The 16,260-nt window shown below is 40.0% G+C and overlaps 1 protein-coding gene across 4 annotated transcripts in view; it reads right to left on the reverse strand.

Annotated features, from left to right (window-relative positions):
* Positions 1 to 16,260, reverse strand: part of asap1b (ArfGAP with SH3 domain, ankyrin repeat and PH domain 1b) — a 73,500-nt gene that overhangs the window by 37,380 nt on the left and 19,860 nt on the right. For all 4 annotated transcript variants that reach the window (XM_084710354.1, XM_084710352.1, XM_084710353.1 and 1 more), the window contains exons 2-6: positions 9,824 to 9,896; positions 6,231 to 6,376; positions 3,603 to 3,677; positions 3,145 to 3,194; positions 2,783 to 2,912 (exon numbers count right to left, since the gene is read on the reverse strand). In XM_084710354.1, coding sequence (XP_084566480.1) covers positions 2,783 to 2,912; positions 3,145 to 3,194; positions 3,603 to 3,677; positions 6,231 to 6,376; positions 9,824 to 9,896 — 474 coding nt within the window. The remainder of the gene's footprint in view (positions 1 to 2,782; positions 2,913 to 3,144; positions 3,195 to 3,602; positions 3,678 to 6,230; positions 6,377 to 9,823; positions 9,897 to 16,260) is intronic.

The following is a 16,260-nucleotide window of genomic DNA, read 5'->3' on the forward strand; positions in this document are numbered from 1 at the left end:
TAACAGGAAATCAGAATCAAAATCTATTAATATGAATTGTCACATTTCCATATATCTATAAAACACTATGTGCTGGGGTAGCTGTCAAGAAAAGTGCCAATGAGGACAAGAGTTCGATAACTGCAAACAACTAAAGTGGTTTAAACATAGCAGCCAAGCATCCTAGCTATCACTAAGAGGACTAAAAATTATTTTTAGACGAGGGCCTCATATTGGATGCCAGCAGATTCATACTCTTACTATTCAGTTAACTCTGTTGCATTCAATTTTAGTTACCTGGCATAACACTGTTCTTAGTTTATGATTTAAACATCTGGAAAACTAATGACATTACCATCAACCTAAACTATACTGTATTTTAGTGCATGTAATTAAATGTTGCCATGCTAACATGCTAAACCAAGAAATGGTAACTGTTTTATGCGCTAAACATCAGCATGCTGGCACTGTCAACGTGAGCGTGTTAGCATGCTAACATTAGCACTTAGCTCAAAGCACCATTGTTCTTTACTACAGATTCACAGAGCAGCCAGCATGACAGTAGTCACGTTTCCATCTGTGGTATTCTTATCTGTTCCCCCTTGTTTCATGTTTAACACTTTCTATAAAACATTACATGTGACTTAATTAATCCTCGCCTGCTGTGTAACAGAATAAGAAGTTTGACCACACACAGGTGGAAAATGTGGGCAAGGAAACACCTCTGAGTCAGTGTGAGAAGAGGGCAGATCAGCATGGCGGGGCACAAAAGGACTGCAGCGAGTTTCATAGTGAATAATTCACACAAGCAGCGGCAGTGCAACAGCCATTGGTCCATTATGTAATTTGAGTCAAAAATCCTAACAGGATAAAACAGTGAACAAGGCGTAGGCGTCACCACCCACCACTAGAGAGGTTTTTGGCAAAGCAGAGTGAGCTCTAACAGTTTGTTCTGATTCTCTTGGGCACATAAAGAGAGCTCACATTTGTTTTACACTTAATTCTTGCTGTCAGATGTCTTGAAGTACAGCCTTTGAGCATTAATACCAAAGAGAATTTAAATTGTGTCACATCGTGCTTCAAAGAAAACAAGTTTACAGAACCAAAGGAACATCTGAGAACACTTAAATTAAACGAAAATAGTCTTTAGTACAAGGGGTTAGCTGCAAAAACATAATTAGTGTTATATTTTCCAAATCCTATTCACTGACATCCAATCATTGTAACAACCAGTTTCAGTCTAGTGTTGAGGCAGACAGTCAGAGACCGAAACAAGTCTTCATGAATGAATGTCGGTGCAGCTGTATCTTTTGGGGCTGCTCTTATCCCTACATGTGGAGCTGCATGAGTGTTAAAGCTATTCTATAAATTATTCAAATCATCTGAGAGAAAAAGTCAACTAAAGCTTCAAATCTGGTTTAAATGCAGCTGGCAGGGAAGACTTTACATACTGTGGGATTTTAATATGTGGGTGTGCAAACCAAAAATAGCAGCTGCGTTGGTGTTGCTACAGGTACCGATGAAAAGATGAAATACAGCCCAGGAAGAACAGTGTGAACAGTGATATACCTATGAGATTGAAGGCTTGGGAGAAGCTAAAACACTCCATATTGGTTAATAATATTAAAATACAACATTTAAGAACTGCAGAGGGTTATCATGATGACAATCTTTTTAACACAATCTAGCTGGGCCATTGTGGTGGCCGAGGGGTTTCAGATGCTGACCATGATTTGCAGTTTCTATGGTTCTATTCCACGCAGGCAATGTCAGATTACACAGAGTGCATTGGGGATGGCGTTTTTTTATAGGCCAACCCGGAAGATAGCGTTGCTCTGGTTCCCTGCCTATCAAGCAATGGGACTGGCTTTTTGGATTTTGAATTACGTTTTATTCAGCAAGATAATTTTCACAAATAAACACTACTTTTATGATTTTTGAAGCATAAATACAGTTGCCACAAGTAAAAAGCTAATGTAAGGCTATAAACAAACTACACTATGGTCACATGACTCAACATCACCACCACTAAGTCACCAGTATTTGGTGTGATTAAATTTAATGTCACCAGCAACCACTGTAGTCTCCTTTAGCCACTTAGTAGCAACCACTGTTTTTACAATATGAGCTGGGTATATATGTGAAAACCTCTTAAGCTTTTGTTAACCACAGACCTTATTTCAGGCATTTGACCAAAGAAAAATTCAAACACCCACTGACTCTGAAACAAGGAAACCAGAAGTGCAGAAATCCTGACTAATATCTGGATTTTAGGACTCATTCCTGCAGCACTCTGTTTACACTGCACAATGCACTATGCAGGGTTCAGCTGTTTTGCCAGACAACATTGTGTTTTTTTGCCTGTCTCACTGAAATAAACGAGGAGGCTGGGGCCATGCTGTTTCACACAATGAAAATGTCTGACCATAACCCAACAAAAAATAAATATGATTTGAATTGTGAATTTTTACAATCCCAAGTTAGTTACAATGAGACAGCAGCATAGAAGATTCATACAAGGACAATTGGACTGTGCACAATGCTGTGTTGGATGTGTAGGAATTTAAATGGGGGTTTCTTGGCTGAATATGGCAAAAATAGAAAATAATATTCATAAGTGTGTCAGCTGAAAATAAGAATAGTTGCGTTTTTGTTTCCCTAGCTTTGCAACCTAAACGCTAGATGCAACTAAATCCTACACACTGGTCCTTTAATCTGTGACCATTACACAACCTGCTTCTAATGCTTGATCACTGCCGAGAAGCTGACCAAAAATGTCCTACAGCTTCATTGCACAACCCACCTCGCACATCTGGAGCTGGAAGAGACGTCGCTCCTTCTCCATCTCCTCTGCGATTTCAGCCCCGGTGATCTCTGTGCGGATCATCCCGTGCTGCTTGGCGTGCTCTCGCTTCTCCTTCTCGATCTTTGTACTGATACAAAAGAGAGGGTGATTACTTAATGGATTTGCTTCTACTACATCATCCGTGCAAGTTTGTGTGCTATGTTATGTGCAATATCTTCTAAAAAAAAAAACTCCTGGAGGGTCCAAACAATATTGCTGCACATAATCAACAGTGTTTGATCCATTATTCAGGACTCTGTAATGAGCTAGATGATGCAAACATGCAGTATTACAACAGCACACTTTAATTATCCACTTACAACTTGGCCTCGTAGTCTTTCCATGCTTTGTCAAAGGGCTTCTTTATGTCCTGCAGAAACACAGGAGAACAATCATCAGCAAACTACAAAGAGGTCACCATGGGGATGGAGTTATTTGCAGAGTTGGATCGCTGCCTCACTCTGCTCACAATTTATGCCAGTGGCTGACCACGCCCCTTCTCGTACCCCGAACGTGAGGGGCTCGTGACCCAGTTACTCGCCACTCGCCTCAAGCACAACACAAAGGCAGTGTTTACTTCTGCAAGATTTACAGTGAGATCTTGTGGACAGAGAGCTCTCCCCCGTCCCCCCCGGGTCTCACACACACTACAGGCACACGCACAGAGGTTGAGAGATTAATAGAGAGATGTGCTGACGAGGCATCTATTTTCTCCGTCCCGCTGTTGAGCCTGGTCATGGGGGGGCTGAGAGAGTCACTGTTTTACAGTAAATCTTACCCCTTTCACGCCTTTCAAATCGCCCTTCAGCAGTGAGTCCAGAGTGAAGATCACATTGTGGCTCAGGCTCTGGAGCTGTAAGAGGAAAAGAAAAGGAAAAGTCAGAATGTAGCTGTTGTCACAAGACAACATAGCTAACAGATCAAAACCCAGTCTGGAGACAGATTTTTATATGATAAGGCTGAGAGGACATTCAATACTTTTCTTTCAGTCAACAAACCCAAAAATAAACTGATCTTACTAACAAGCACTCTGTGTATTTCAAGCCTGTTTATTGCTTTGAGCTGCAAAGCTCCACTGTCCAAAAAACTATTAAAAACACATCAATGATCTGCATCGTTGCACTGGGTGAAGTTTTTGTTTGTTTATTAAGATCCCCATTAGCTTCCACACAGCAGCAGCTATTCTTCTTGGAGTCAATACAGTTTACATGGTGACAATACAAAAGTACATATTTACACTACTCATCACAATCCACTGATACAACACATGATAATACACTGTAAATAAAACAAACACAATTGACATAATTTATATAACACAAACGTCAATAGAAAATAAATAGATAGAAAATAAATAAATAGAGGGAAAAAAACGTGATGACACCTGTCATGAACATGAATGTTTATGATTCTTGTCATTAGTGTCATTCAGTCAATTATATCCTGCCAGACTCCGCTAGACACTGATGACGCTAACATTTCTCAACAGACATGCAAGGAAGCGCAACTGTTCACTACCTATCTGCATCATGGGCTCCAGAAAAAAATGATACATTTATTTCAAAATGTTATTGATGACTGCATCCAGAGGACGTTAAATGTGTTTTTAAAAAGTCATAATGTTTATTGTCTGCAGTCTGGTGCTGTCCATTGGATTTTAGCAGAGCTTTTTTGGTAAAAAAAAATGCTGAAAACAATGATCTAAAGCTCAAAGATGCTAAAATAATACATACAGATGAAGGAAACTGCAGAATCAGGTGATAAATCACTACAAGCGGCTACTTCCTCATTACACAGTCATTTGATTTGTTGCTAATAAAAACATATTCATTAGTGCAGCTTTCCAGAATTACGTCTTCAGTGTGAATGAATGGAGTCATGTCTGAGTAACACAGACAAAGAAGGGAAGTTGTTAAGTATTGAAAGACGGTCAAATGCACTGTTGGTTTTGATCTTTTCAAAGTATCTGTTGACAATAAGATAAATAGAGTAACACGGCCTTGTCCTTTAACCTGCAGTGCAATGCATCAACACAGTCATGCTGCTGCTTACTGGAGACATCAGCAATATTGTAACAGTGCTGCCAGAAACAGCACACGTGCATGTTCGTCTATTGAAGAATTAGCAAAAGCTTGACGTTGCCAACAGCTCGGGTTGCTACAGTTGTGCTCAGCAGCTCTAACCATTAGGATCAGCAAGGTCATTTACAACAGTACTAAGCGGTTAAGCCCCTGTTGTTGTTAGCCAAGTCCACACAGACACACAGCAGCGGTCAAGGAAGTAAACAACGCTTAATGGGTGCTAATGTGCTTCTTAAGTGCCTGTCTTGCATATGGCCAAAGTCAGAATCAATCTTCTACTGGCTGACTGCCGGTCGGTCTGTGTGCTCCAACAGCACATCCTGGAAACTGTCACTGTCTCTTTTGCTTTTTCTTTATGTGATTCTCAATAAGGAAACAAACACTGAGAAAACTGCAGAGAGGCTGGTCAGATTCGTACATAAAATCCTTACATTTATGCCAATAACAGATGTAGGACATCTAGGACAAGCACTATGCATCAATAGTCATTTGCAGTGCACGCACATACCAGCAGCCCTCAGGGCGCAACTATTGAAGTCTAAAAAACTCACTCAATAAAAGGCTCAGAATGGAAAAGACAACAGTCAAGAGATGAAGAGAGGAGTAGAGATAATTTCACTTTCCCACAATATGCAGATAGCGCCGACAGGTGGGTGATTTAAGAAGGTTTCTGACTGGACACACACACTGTTCCTGGTGCTGCCAAGTGTATTTATGGAGTCTAATCTCGCTGTCAGCCACACAGGAAGAGAGGCAGAGAGCGGGACGGGCTCTTCTTCCAACAACAATCACTCACAGAGGATTCAAACAGGACACATTATTCAACAGAAACGTCAGGGGAAATCCACAGCAGGCAGATAAGAGCCGCGACTGGAAGAAAAAAAGGCTTGGAGGTAGATATAGCCACAGTCAGCTATACTGTCTAACTGTGATGATGGTTCTGACTGTGTAGGCTGATTTTATACCGTTTAATACAAGTGTAAAGATTGATGAACATGTCTTTTGCAGCCTGTAAGCACAGACGTCTCTATCACTGCATTTATGAGGACTTTCACTGAACACACTGACCAATAACCTCTTCAACTTCTCCACTACATGCCTACTGTCAACCCTTCACCTAATCCTAATCTTAACCTTAAACCCAAATCCTAAACCACTTACACAAGTGAAGACAGGAAAAATAAGCTCTCTGTGGAGAATTTTCCTCTTTCTATCCATGTGAGGATAAGAGCACAGACAACCGGAGAGCACTCTGTAGGACAGGCTATTCCTTTTAATGACATTATAGAGCTGTAAATGTATGAGCGCTGACATGTTGAACTCACCAGGTTCTTCAGGAGGGCCGACAGCTCCTTGGTGAGGGAGGAGAACTTGACGAAGGCTGTTCCCAGGTCAGGGTTGTCCCGGCTGATGAAGTTGCTGCCAAATTTGTCCAGAGCCTGGGCATAGTTCTCTTCATTCTGGACGTGATCTGTGTTAGAAACAGAGATGAGAGGCCAACAACCAGTCAGTTTATCTGTACAGAACTCTGTCTGATGATTAGCCTGATTAGAACTGGAAGTGGCCAGCAGTCATCGGAGCATCCTAATTGGGGTATACAGCAGGTGCAAACAAACATCACATGCATGATTAAAATGATCAACACATATCCACCAAGGGACTCTCAATGGTTGGCTCGGTACTGAACCTCAATACTTTTTTAATACCAATTGAAACCAATTGTCCATATCCCTGAAAACTGTCAAAATCCAAAAGGCAGATTCACAGTCTGGATAACTTATTTGATCAGATAGTTTTGAAAAGCTATTTGTTTATAAAAATGTAAATTTATCTTTAAAAGGTGATTTGTTTTTTTTAAGTACTGAAATTATAGTTATTAAAAGATTAAAAACATTAACACGTTTCATCTTTACTGGTAGAAAGAACATATCTAACTGCAGTGATGGGAGAGTTTGATGAGAAGGATGTTCTGTGGAAGGATGGGACTGTTCTGAAAACACTACATTCTGGTTCTGTATCGCAGAAGAGTTGAGTGCATTTCTGCAAGATAAAGATCTTCGGCAGTTCTTGCTGGAGTCTTACACACTCAAAACTCTTCATTGCAAAATACATTTGTTTTGCTAGATGCAAAATGCATTCTATTTAAATGGATTCAAGAAAAAAACCCAGCTTCATAAATGTATGGCACTCACTGATAACTCTTGCCAAATGATCTTAGTGAATTAATTCCAAGAGGAAGTTGTGCAATGGACAGGAAAGCTCAGAGGTCCTTCTGCTACTGATAAAATTATACCTTCTGCTTCTGCTTTATAAATGATTTGTATATAAGCAATAGTGTGTCAGGAACGGTGTGTATATGTGCACAAAACAAGCCACAGTAGAGTCCCAGCAACTACAAATTACAATCAAATAAATTGCAATTGTTTGAAATCCAACTGTGACCTCAACGACCCTCAGAGTGGAAAAATTCAATAGGGGGTTAAAGGAAAACTCATCTATAACTTTTACTGGTGTTTGGGAGCACCACTGCAAATATATAAAAAAGTGTTTGTGGTCAAGTTGCATTGTGGGTAACGGCTGATCAGGTTTTGATCTAAGGAAGAATTTGTCGAGCAAAAAAGATTCTGCGGCATCAATGTTGGTCCTTTTTTAAAAAAAATAACCCAAAATCGGTGGAGTTCTTTTTAAATGGTCTTACCGTTTTGCAGATCAAACAAATGTAAACTTACCAGTGCTGCAAGATTCGTTTTATGACAAATTAAAGTTAAAGAAAAAAGGCTACAGATGAAGAGTGTTTTTCAGTGATGCACTATTCTTGGTTCCCAATACCACCCAAACAGGTTAATGTTCATAATAATACAGATGTGGCAGAAACAGTGAACAGATCCGACAGTGGGAAACTCCATCAGTGCAATAACAGACACATGTGACCTTAACCTGAGACTTTTGATCACTGCTGCTCCAGAGAGACGTTTGTTTTATAAATTTTGACTACAGTAAGTCATCTTTATAATGTCAGCATAACAAGATGTGTGGCTCTCCAGGTCTTTAAACCCTACAGGAGCTGTCAGTCAAACAGCAGCATCCATCTGTCCTTATCGTTAACTGAGAGATGGAGCGGAGCTAAACGGGGAGCGACGTTAAAACTGTTGCCAAATCTGAAGGGGAGTCCTGAGAGGGAGGTCAGGTGAGACAAGCACCCCGTAGAGCTTATTCCTGCTGCAGCCATTCTGAACTTTTGTCATACTGAAAACTCAAATCCAGTCCAAACAGGGCTGCAGTTACCATTGACGACATTGAAGCCATGTCCTCTGTAGTTTTTCTGTATTTTTCTTCTTTGTATTTTCATTTATCTTTTCTGGAAGTTTGGGGGTTTTAACAACAGGGGAGAAGTTTACATCAAACAACTGTAAAACCGACATGCTGTATGCATTTTATGAGCCAACAAAAATTTTAATATATATAGGACTCAGTATTTCTCTTCTCAAATTTTATCCCTGTTTGCAGGGGGGGAATGTCTTTAGAACAGCAGAAGCTTGAACAGTTTAAAGTGAAACTGCACCCCCAGGTCTGAGCCTGAAGCCAACCACTGCATAACATTAAAAAGTACTGAAAAGTGGGCAAAGAGACTGAGGAGGGAAACGGCCTGAGGGTACACAGGACAGCCAATGGAGGGGGCGGGGCCTTGTGGCTATGAAGTGTGTGACGGGGGAAGTAAGACCGCTTAGCGTAGCAGTAACAGCTAGCACTCAGAGCTAACCAGCTACAGGCAGCTGCTGTCAGACTCTCTGTGTCTGCAGAGAAACTCTGGAAACTCTGCTGTTTTGTCATGCAATCATCATCAAGGGAAAGAATGCAGCGCAGCGAAGCTCCTACAGCCGTCATGAAAAATAGAGGATGTGCAAAAAAGAGAAATATTTCAGGGAGTAACAGAGAGGGAGCAACCACAGTGAGCTGTTCGATGTGGGGCAACAAGAAACAGGATGCACACATCTAACTCCTCAGCAAGGTAGCCTGCTCTACTGTGTCCTGCTGTTGAGTGGAAAACTACTTAAGCCAAAAATAAGTTGTGGTTACTCATGGCATGATGGGAAAAAGCCAATTATTGACCGCCTCTTTTATTAAGACAATGTGTGTTTGTTTGGCTGAAGTGTAAACAGACACACCAGCTGCTCTTCTGTTTAATGTCTAACAAAGTAGCCGCTCGATGAGTCAACTGGACTCGCTTTTGCCACCAGTGACCACAGGTGTCGCCAAATCAACCAGGACTGATTATAACTTAAGGCCTCATGACCTCTGTGTTTCTAAACTCCTGGCTACAGCCCTGAGTCTATCTATTCATTACATTTGCAAGATGCACAAACATCTCATTCTTATTTCTATTTTTAGATTGCATGCAGTATTTATCTCACTATAACTACATCTAGCTAAAGTAACTAACTATTGCTTATTAGACACTCCACTTAGGAGTTATTCCAGTCGTTTTGAGACTTTTGAAGTTTCTCATCCAAAGAGTAACAATGAGGGTAAGGTCAACTGTCTGTTTTGTGGTGAACAAACAAACTTTTTTTTTGTGGGTCAAACATCTGAAACTGTCAATTTAAAGGGAGGAGGCTGCTCTCAAAAGTATTCAGTGGAAAATTACTGAGGATCCATGTCACAGCAACGAGAAAAACAAACTCAGGTGTTGGTTTCTGGGACAAGCCTGAGTACAAACACACAAAACACCATCTGTCCCACAAAAGGCAATGTTCCAGACAACAAAAGCAGTCTGCATTTTTATTAAAGATATTTAAGAAACCCTGGGCTTTTCTCTGGAGATTTTTTTTTTTTTTTTTGAGAGAGAGTTGTGAACACGTACCCAACCATCAACAAAAGCGCAGTCAGGCATGATATATTTAGAAACAGACAGTCTCACCTTGTCCTGAACTGTAGATCGCCTTCACTGATTTCTTCACTTTCTGCAGGGAGGTTCGGTCCTGGTCCAACGCCTAGAAAAAGAGGAGGAAAGGATGCTGTTAAAACCCTTGAACTGGTTTCATCCTTTGAGAACACAGTGAAAACATTCACGTGAAAAGACAGTGAGGATTTAAATTTTCAAAGCCTTTGTTTAAAAGCTTCAGTAAACTTAAGAACAAAACTTGCTCAGTTGTTCAAAGCATGCATATTCCATGTGAGTGTGAGTGCTCACAATACAGTGCTTATCCTGAATATGGCATAAATCATTATTTCAACACTGCTGGAGCAAAGCCTTTGTACTCTATTTGTCTCCTTTGTCTCTATTAGGTAAAATAAATAGGCAATATATCCATTTGATCACATTTAGGCTATTTATTATAATAATTACTCTCAGTGAAATATTTAAATGCCAGAAAGAAAAAAAAACACTGCTAGTGACCTATTGTTGTTGTGAGTTATCTGTCTCACTTCCTCGCAATTTCAGAGATTAATGCTCAGAGTCTAGCATCAAAAGCACGGGGAGTTACAGTAATGACTAATACAAACAGAAAACACTTCACACACGCTACAGATCATGGTACTAGTGGTTACTCATTCAACGACAATGCATGGCTATATTTAGAAAAAAAAAATCTACAAAGCCGAGCTAGTGTGACCCTTGAACTGATTGGCCCATCACTCCCTGAAATCCAGCTTCACATAAGGAAAATCCATCATCATATACATCATCCGCATGTAAGAAAACCCCCTCATGTGCCCTTATGGCCTCAGCTCGCTCCCTGCCAGAGAAAATATCAGCTACATCTGAAGTCACAGCACATTCAAATGCATCTGACACACTACATGGTTGATTTGTGGTGCGATTAAACCTAAACATAAGTACATTTCATTCAAGGGAGACGTTATGTGTCACATTTTTAATGAAGCTTTAACTCAATTTTTATAGGCTTTTAATTTTTATAGCCTTGCTTTGCCTTTATCAACCTGACTTGTAATAATCTTCCTCAAGTAACTTGTTGCTTTTCATTTTCATTCCAATACTGTGTTCTGCTCATGACCTTATCTATTCAGCATATTTAAATCCCATTTGATGGCACACTTGTGTATTTTATTTATGTTACAAGACATTGTGTAGGGGAGACTGGAAGCAAAAACTGTCTTATGAAGATACCCCCACTATATAAATATCAATAATCATTTGCACTACTTTTTTATACATATCACAGCTTTTACTGTATTGTCTACTTTTTCCCTTATTTACTATCCTTCCTTTACATGAGGAAAAGTCTGAGGAAGCCTTTAAAAATCCTGGAAAGCACGAGGCAAGTCATGACTTACATGTACATATTTATACATGAACACACAAGTGTGGTACATGTTCACACAAAAAATGAATAGAAGTTTGTATTTTCTGAAGTTGCATCCTTTAGCAAAGATAATCATTCTCAAAAAGGTCTTTTGGATGAGCAAAATCTTGTTGAGATAAGTGAGACAATATTACAAAACATAATATAAGAATAAATTAAGCTAGGGTAAGGTAAATTACTGTCTTTTTTACAAACAAGTTCAATATTTATCCATTATAATTTTTCACCTACTATGACCAACCCCTTTAAACCCAAAGATTATTAATATTATATGGGAATAACAATACAATGATTTGCCACCAGGACATACAAAGCTTCTAAGAAACTGAAAGTGCAAAACCACCTCTATCTTAGCAGATTGTGTCCGATGCCTCCAGTCACTTCATTACATGTTTGGTGACAGTGTAAACCACATTCAAATCCAGCGAGTGTGATTTATGCATTTAGCACTGTTATCCTATAATTTGGTGAACAGCCAGTTGTTGGATTTTCAGTTACAAAAATGATCCAAATTACTCTGGTGCTATAGCTGCAATAGGAATTTTGTGAATAAACCATTTTACACAATCCTTTAGCTATAGACCAAAGGATAACCATTTTAACCTGCAACACCCACTAGAAATGATCCCAGAGTGGAAGAGAAATGAGACTCTATCACAATGGCACCACATCCAATTAATACACTGAACACTGATCAATCGGTTGCACATCATGCTGGTATCAATACAACACTGCATTCAATTTGACCACCATCGCCATGTGCTCAAAACATATGTTTGATCTAGTGGTAAGTGCCTGGAGTGCTGCAACACATCAGCTTCTCTGTGATGAAGTTTCTGGCAGTTATTTATCAGTCGTTTTCCCCTGATTACAATCTGTAATGACAGTGTGATAAAATAAGAGGAAGATGCTCATTTGTTGAGTTCACACACAGAGAGTGAAGAGCAGCAGTATCGGAGGTCAAGCATTTATTCCTGCTGTGAGCTAAATAACAAGGAGATTTTTCCCAGCAACATTATGAAAATCACTTGTCATACTGAAGTGCATCTGTCTGCGTGACATCTAATATAATTTAATTTACTGCAGGAAAAGCTGAGATAATTGTAAGACTCGTTATGTCAGTAAAAGTGAACACAAACAAGACAAACCTGAATCACCTGTCTGGACTAAATGATTTAAAATGTGAGCCTGTCTTGGTGATTTTCATGATAATTTATTCTGACAGTGCAATGATTTCATATTCGGCCCATCTTAACCAGAGGGAATGGAACCATAACTCTGTCATGTTTGCTTGTAATAGATGATAAACACCAGCAAAAACACCATTACATCAAGGTCAGCCGGTTAAGAGCAGTCGCACGCACACATGCAACAGTGGGCTAATTAAATTTCACAACATAATTAAGCTGTCCTTGGCCTCCCCTGGACAGTTTTACATGGCTCTTCCCCAATTATGGCAGCAGCGCTTTGTCGCCGCAGGGCCCTTTCTGCAGGGGCCGGACCCTTTGATCCCCCTGCACATGGGAACAGACTCTGCTGCCCCGTACCTCCCCTCACTGCCTCATTACTGAGCCCTGTGTCTGTTTGGTTAAATGGTGGCCCAAACAGGCCTGCACCAACATCACAATTTTATAGTACCATTATCTCAATATTGCCTCAGTATATATCATCATGATAATCACTATAATGAAAATCTTCAAACGGTATGAAAACATACTTTCGATGATGAGAAAGCCTGACTCAAAACTTGAGGCTACGTATCCTGTGACCCCTGTTATCTGATGAGTCAGGTGCCTCACTATTGGAGACATTCATGTTGTCCTCAGAAACCACATTATTTCACCAGTCGGGATGTTCAAAACAATCCCTGTCGATTAAACAGACATATAAAGCGGCTACAGGCAACTCTGGAGAAAGATGGTTGACTGCTGAGTCTCATGAGTCAACTAGTCTAAAATAAAAACACTCAAGAAAACAACTTTATCTTTTCAGACCAAGCGGGATCACAACACCTGCAGCTTGGGGGGGCAAACAAAGTCACATTGGTTTGCAGAGTGTGGCTAACGTTAGCAGCGCTAGCACCAGCAGCCTGTTGTCCCTGCCAGCTAATGTCCACACATGTATGCTAAATGTGGCTACATGTTGCTACATTGCCTAAATACAACATTATTTTGATTTTCTAGATCTAAATACTGCCAGACCATGCTGATTTATGAGATATCTTCATTCCACCTTGCTGGTTTACATCCAGCCAATAGTGCAGGGAGGGTGGGGCTGTCACCTGCCAGGTGGCTGTATAACATCTCAGTAGCAACAGTTAACTGACCTTGTGCATTAATAACATTAATATTTAGTTTAACCGAACTAATTCTGTCTGTTAAGGAAGCTACTCGAAGCTATTCCACAAGAGAAGTTGTTAAGCTAAAACGCTATGCTTTTGTTTAAAGATACAACTTCACAAAAAGTAGCTTTACACTCTGAAGCAATTTCAAATTAGGAAACATGTTCTGTTAAGTAATTTTAATAGACAAATGCACTAATATTGTGTAGCTTTGGTGGTCTCCACCACTGGTGTATAGCTTGACGCCAACAAACCAGATGCTAGCCTGGACTGTTTTTGTTAGCTGCTTAGCAACAGTGTAGGATTTTCGAGATTTTTTGCTGTCACCGTACAACAAGTACCACTGTTGGTTAAACAAGTATAAGCCACTGCTAAAATCTGCATTTATTGGCCAAGTACGTGTATATATATAAGGAATGTGAAAAAATAGGTGTATGTATAAATATATATACTGGGGCTGCACTATATGGTAAAAAAGTCATTGATTTCAGGTCAGGGCATCTCTGCAGCACTACAGGACTTCATTACAATGCTGTGCAGAGTAAAGTTAGGCAAGTAGCAGACTTTTTGGGTGATATTTGTCATTTTATCCTGATAAGGTAATGGTCTGCAGAGTGACAGCTGTTGCTCTGCAGTGTGCTCTCATCCAGCACACACGTCTCCCAGCTGAGACTCGAGAGGACGGGAGGGGAGGACAAACATACTGACAACCACCAGTTGATGGGCTGACAATGGCCAGTTGGAACATTTTAACATATTGCCCAACTCTAGTACAGAGGACATAAATACATGGAGTGGATAAAGATGCACAGTATATCCATGCATACATGTCTATATACAGCATATGGACTGTGTAGGAGTTACATTCAGTTACTAATCAATTAGCTATACTTCATCCACAGAAACCAAATCAACAACAATTTTGATAATCAATTGATTGATCCAGTCTTTTTTTGCCAACCATTCTTCTTCTTCAGTGTGATGCTGCTTTTCTGTGATTTCTACTGGAGTAAAGTTAATATATTTGGATTTTGGACGACATAACATTAAATGAAAACATCACCAAGGTCTCTGGGGAACTGTGACAGACTTTTTATATGTATTCAGAGATGTAACCGATACAGTTCTATGAGTTGAAAGGTAATAAATCATTTTCTTCTGACTGTGATATCAAGCAGACGCCATCTAAATGGTTCAACACATCGTGTTACACAGCAACAGTCATGGATTAGATCCCCATAACAGCCGACGCATTTACTAACAAGCTGCGTTTCCTCTCAAAGCGCCTCTTTGCACCACACCAAACCCCGCCCTCGTCACTCAGCTCGAGTCGGCCTGCAGTTTAAACGCCTCCAAAGTAAATCTGTGATTATTCAGAGGTTGTAGTGCGGTGCGCTGATTAGGATGAAGAGCACGAAACAGAGGCTGAGCAGGCAGATTGACTTTTGTGGTGCTCATGTTGAGAGCAGCTGGCACCGCCACCCAAGGGTCACCCATAATCCACTATGTCTGTGCTCGTAATTACATACTCAGCCGTAACATGAACAAGCCTTAGCAGGTTCCCTTTCTTAGCTCTTTTTATTTAGACTGCTTAGTCCATACATTGCTGAGTAAAAATCTGATTTAGTTAATGCTTTATGCTGTTTGTTTTAGATACAAGCCTAAGAACATTTAGTCAAAATCCCAAATTAGAGAGGATAAACAATAAATATCAACACATTGGCTATGTGTAAATGTGACTAATGTAACTTGGAGAGATGGTTTGTTAAAGCTGTTATCTCTCAGCTTTAGGAGGAAAAAAAATCAATGAAATCAATGAAACAGCGCTGTCTTGGCACGCAGTCTTTGCAAACCCTTGGCAACAGGCAAGAATGCATCCAAACTCTGCTCTCCAAAAGGCCGACAACTATTGAATATAGTCAAAGGATTGTTTTTATCTGCCAGCAAACCAATGGCAAGCTCCCACTCAACCCAAGGGGATTAACAAGCATGACAATGCCAAAACATCTGCGGCTGCTCGTCTCTCCACCCAAACAGCAAGTGATGTATATGGACGATTTATTCAGTGCCGCTGAGGAAAAGAAGCAAAGACTAAAGATTTCATGGCCGCGTGTTATTCCACTGAGAAATATCTATCATGAAGAGCCACTTGTACTGTGAAAGTCAGCACGTCTCTGTTAGAATGCTTTTAAGTGGAGGTCTGTCAGAGATGGAGCCAAAAAGGTCAAGGGCCAACTTAAGAGAGGTGAAGGGCGGTGGCCGTGCGTGGTGCCACAGCAAGAGCAGAATTTGTAACCAGCATGAGCATCAAGGTCAGAAAAGAAAGTCCTTGAAAGTTTAAAAATGTCTGAAGTGAAAAATCACAAGGCAGAAAAAAACATTTCATTTTATCCTGTTGCATGAAATAAATATTCAATTACGAAGCAAAGAAATGCTGCTATTGTCTGCACGCAAATAGCCATGACCTTGTTAGTTCAGAGGACTTAAACTAGGGGAGAAGATAATGACCATTTTCATTATCTACAATTATTTTCTTGATTTACTGATTAATAATTTAGTGTGCAAATACTACCAAAATACTGATTGTATATACAATTAAATTTCCTAAAGCACAAGTTAACATATTTTTGGCAAACAAACCCCAAGGTATTTTGTTTATCATCATAAAAGACTAAAAATATATGTACA

The sequence above is a fragment of the Lutjanus erythropterus genome, chromosome 21 (assembly GCF_056507025.1).
Source record: "Lutjanus erythropterus isolate fLutEry1 chromosome 21, fLutEry1.hap2, whole genome shotgun sequence".
Taxonomy (NCBI): domain Eukaryota; kingdom Metazoa; phylum Chordata; class Actinopteri; order Lutjaniformes; family Lutjanidae; genus Lutjanus; species Lutjanus erythropterus.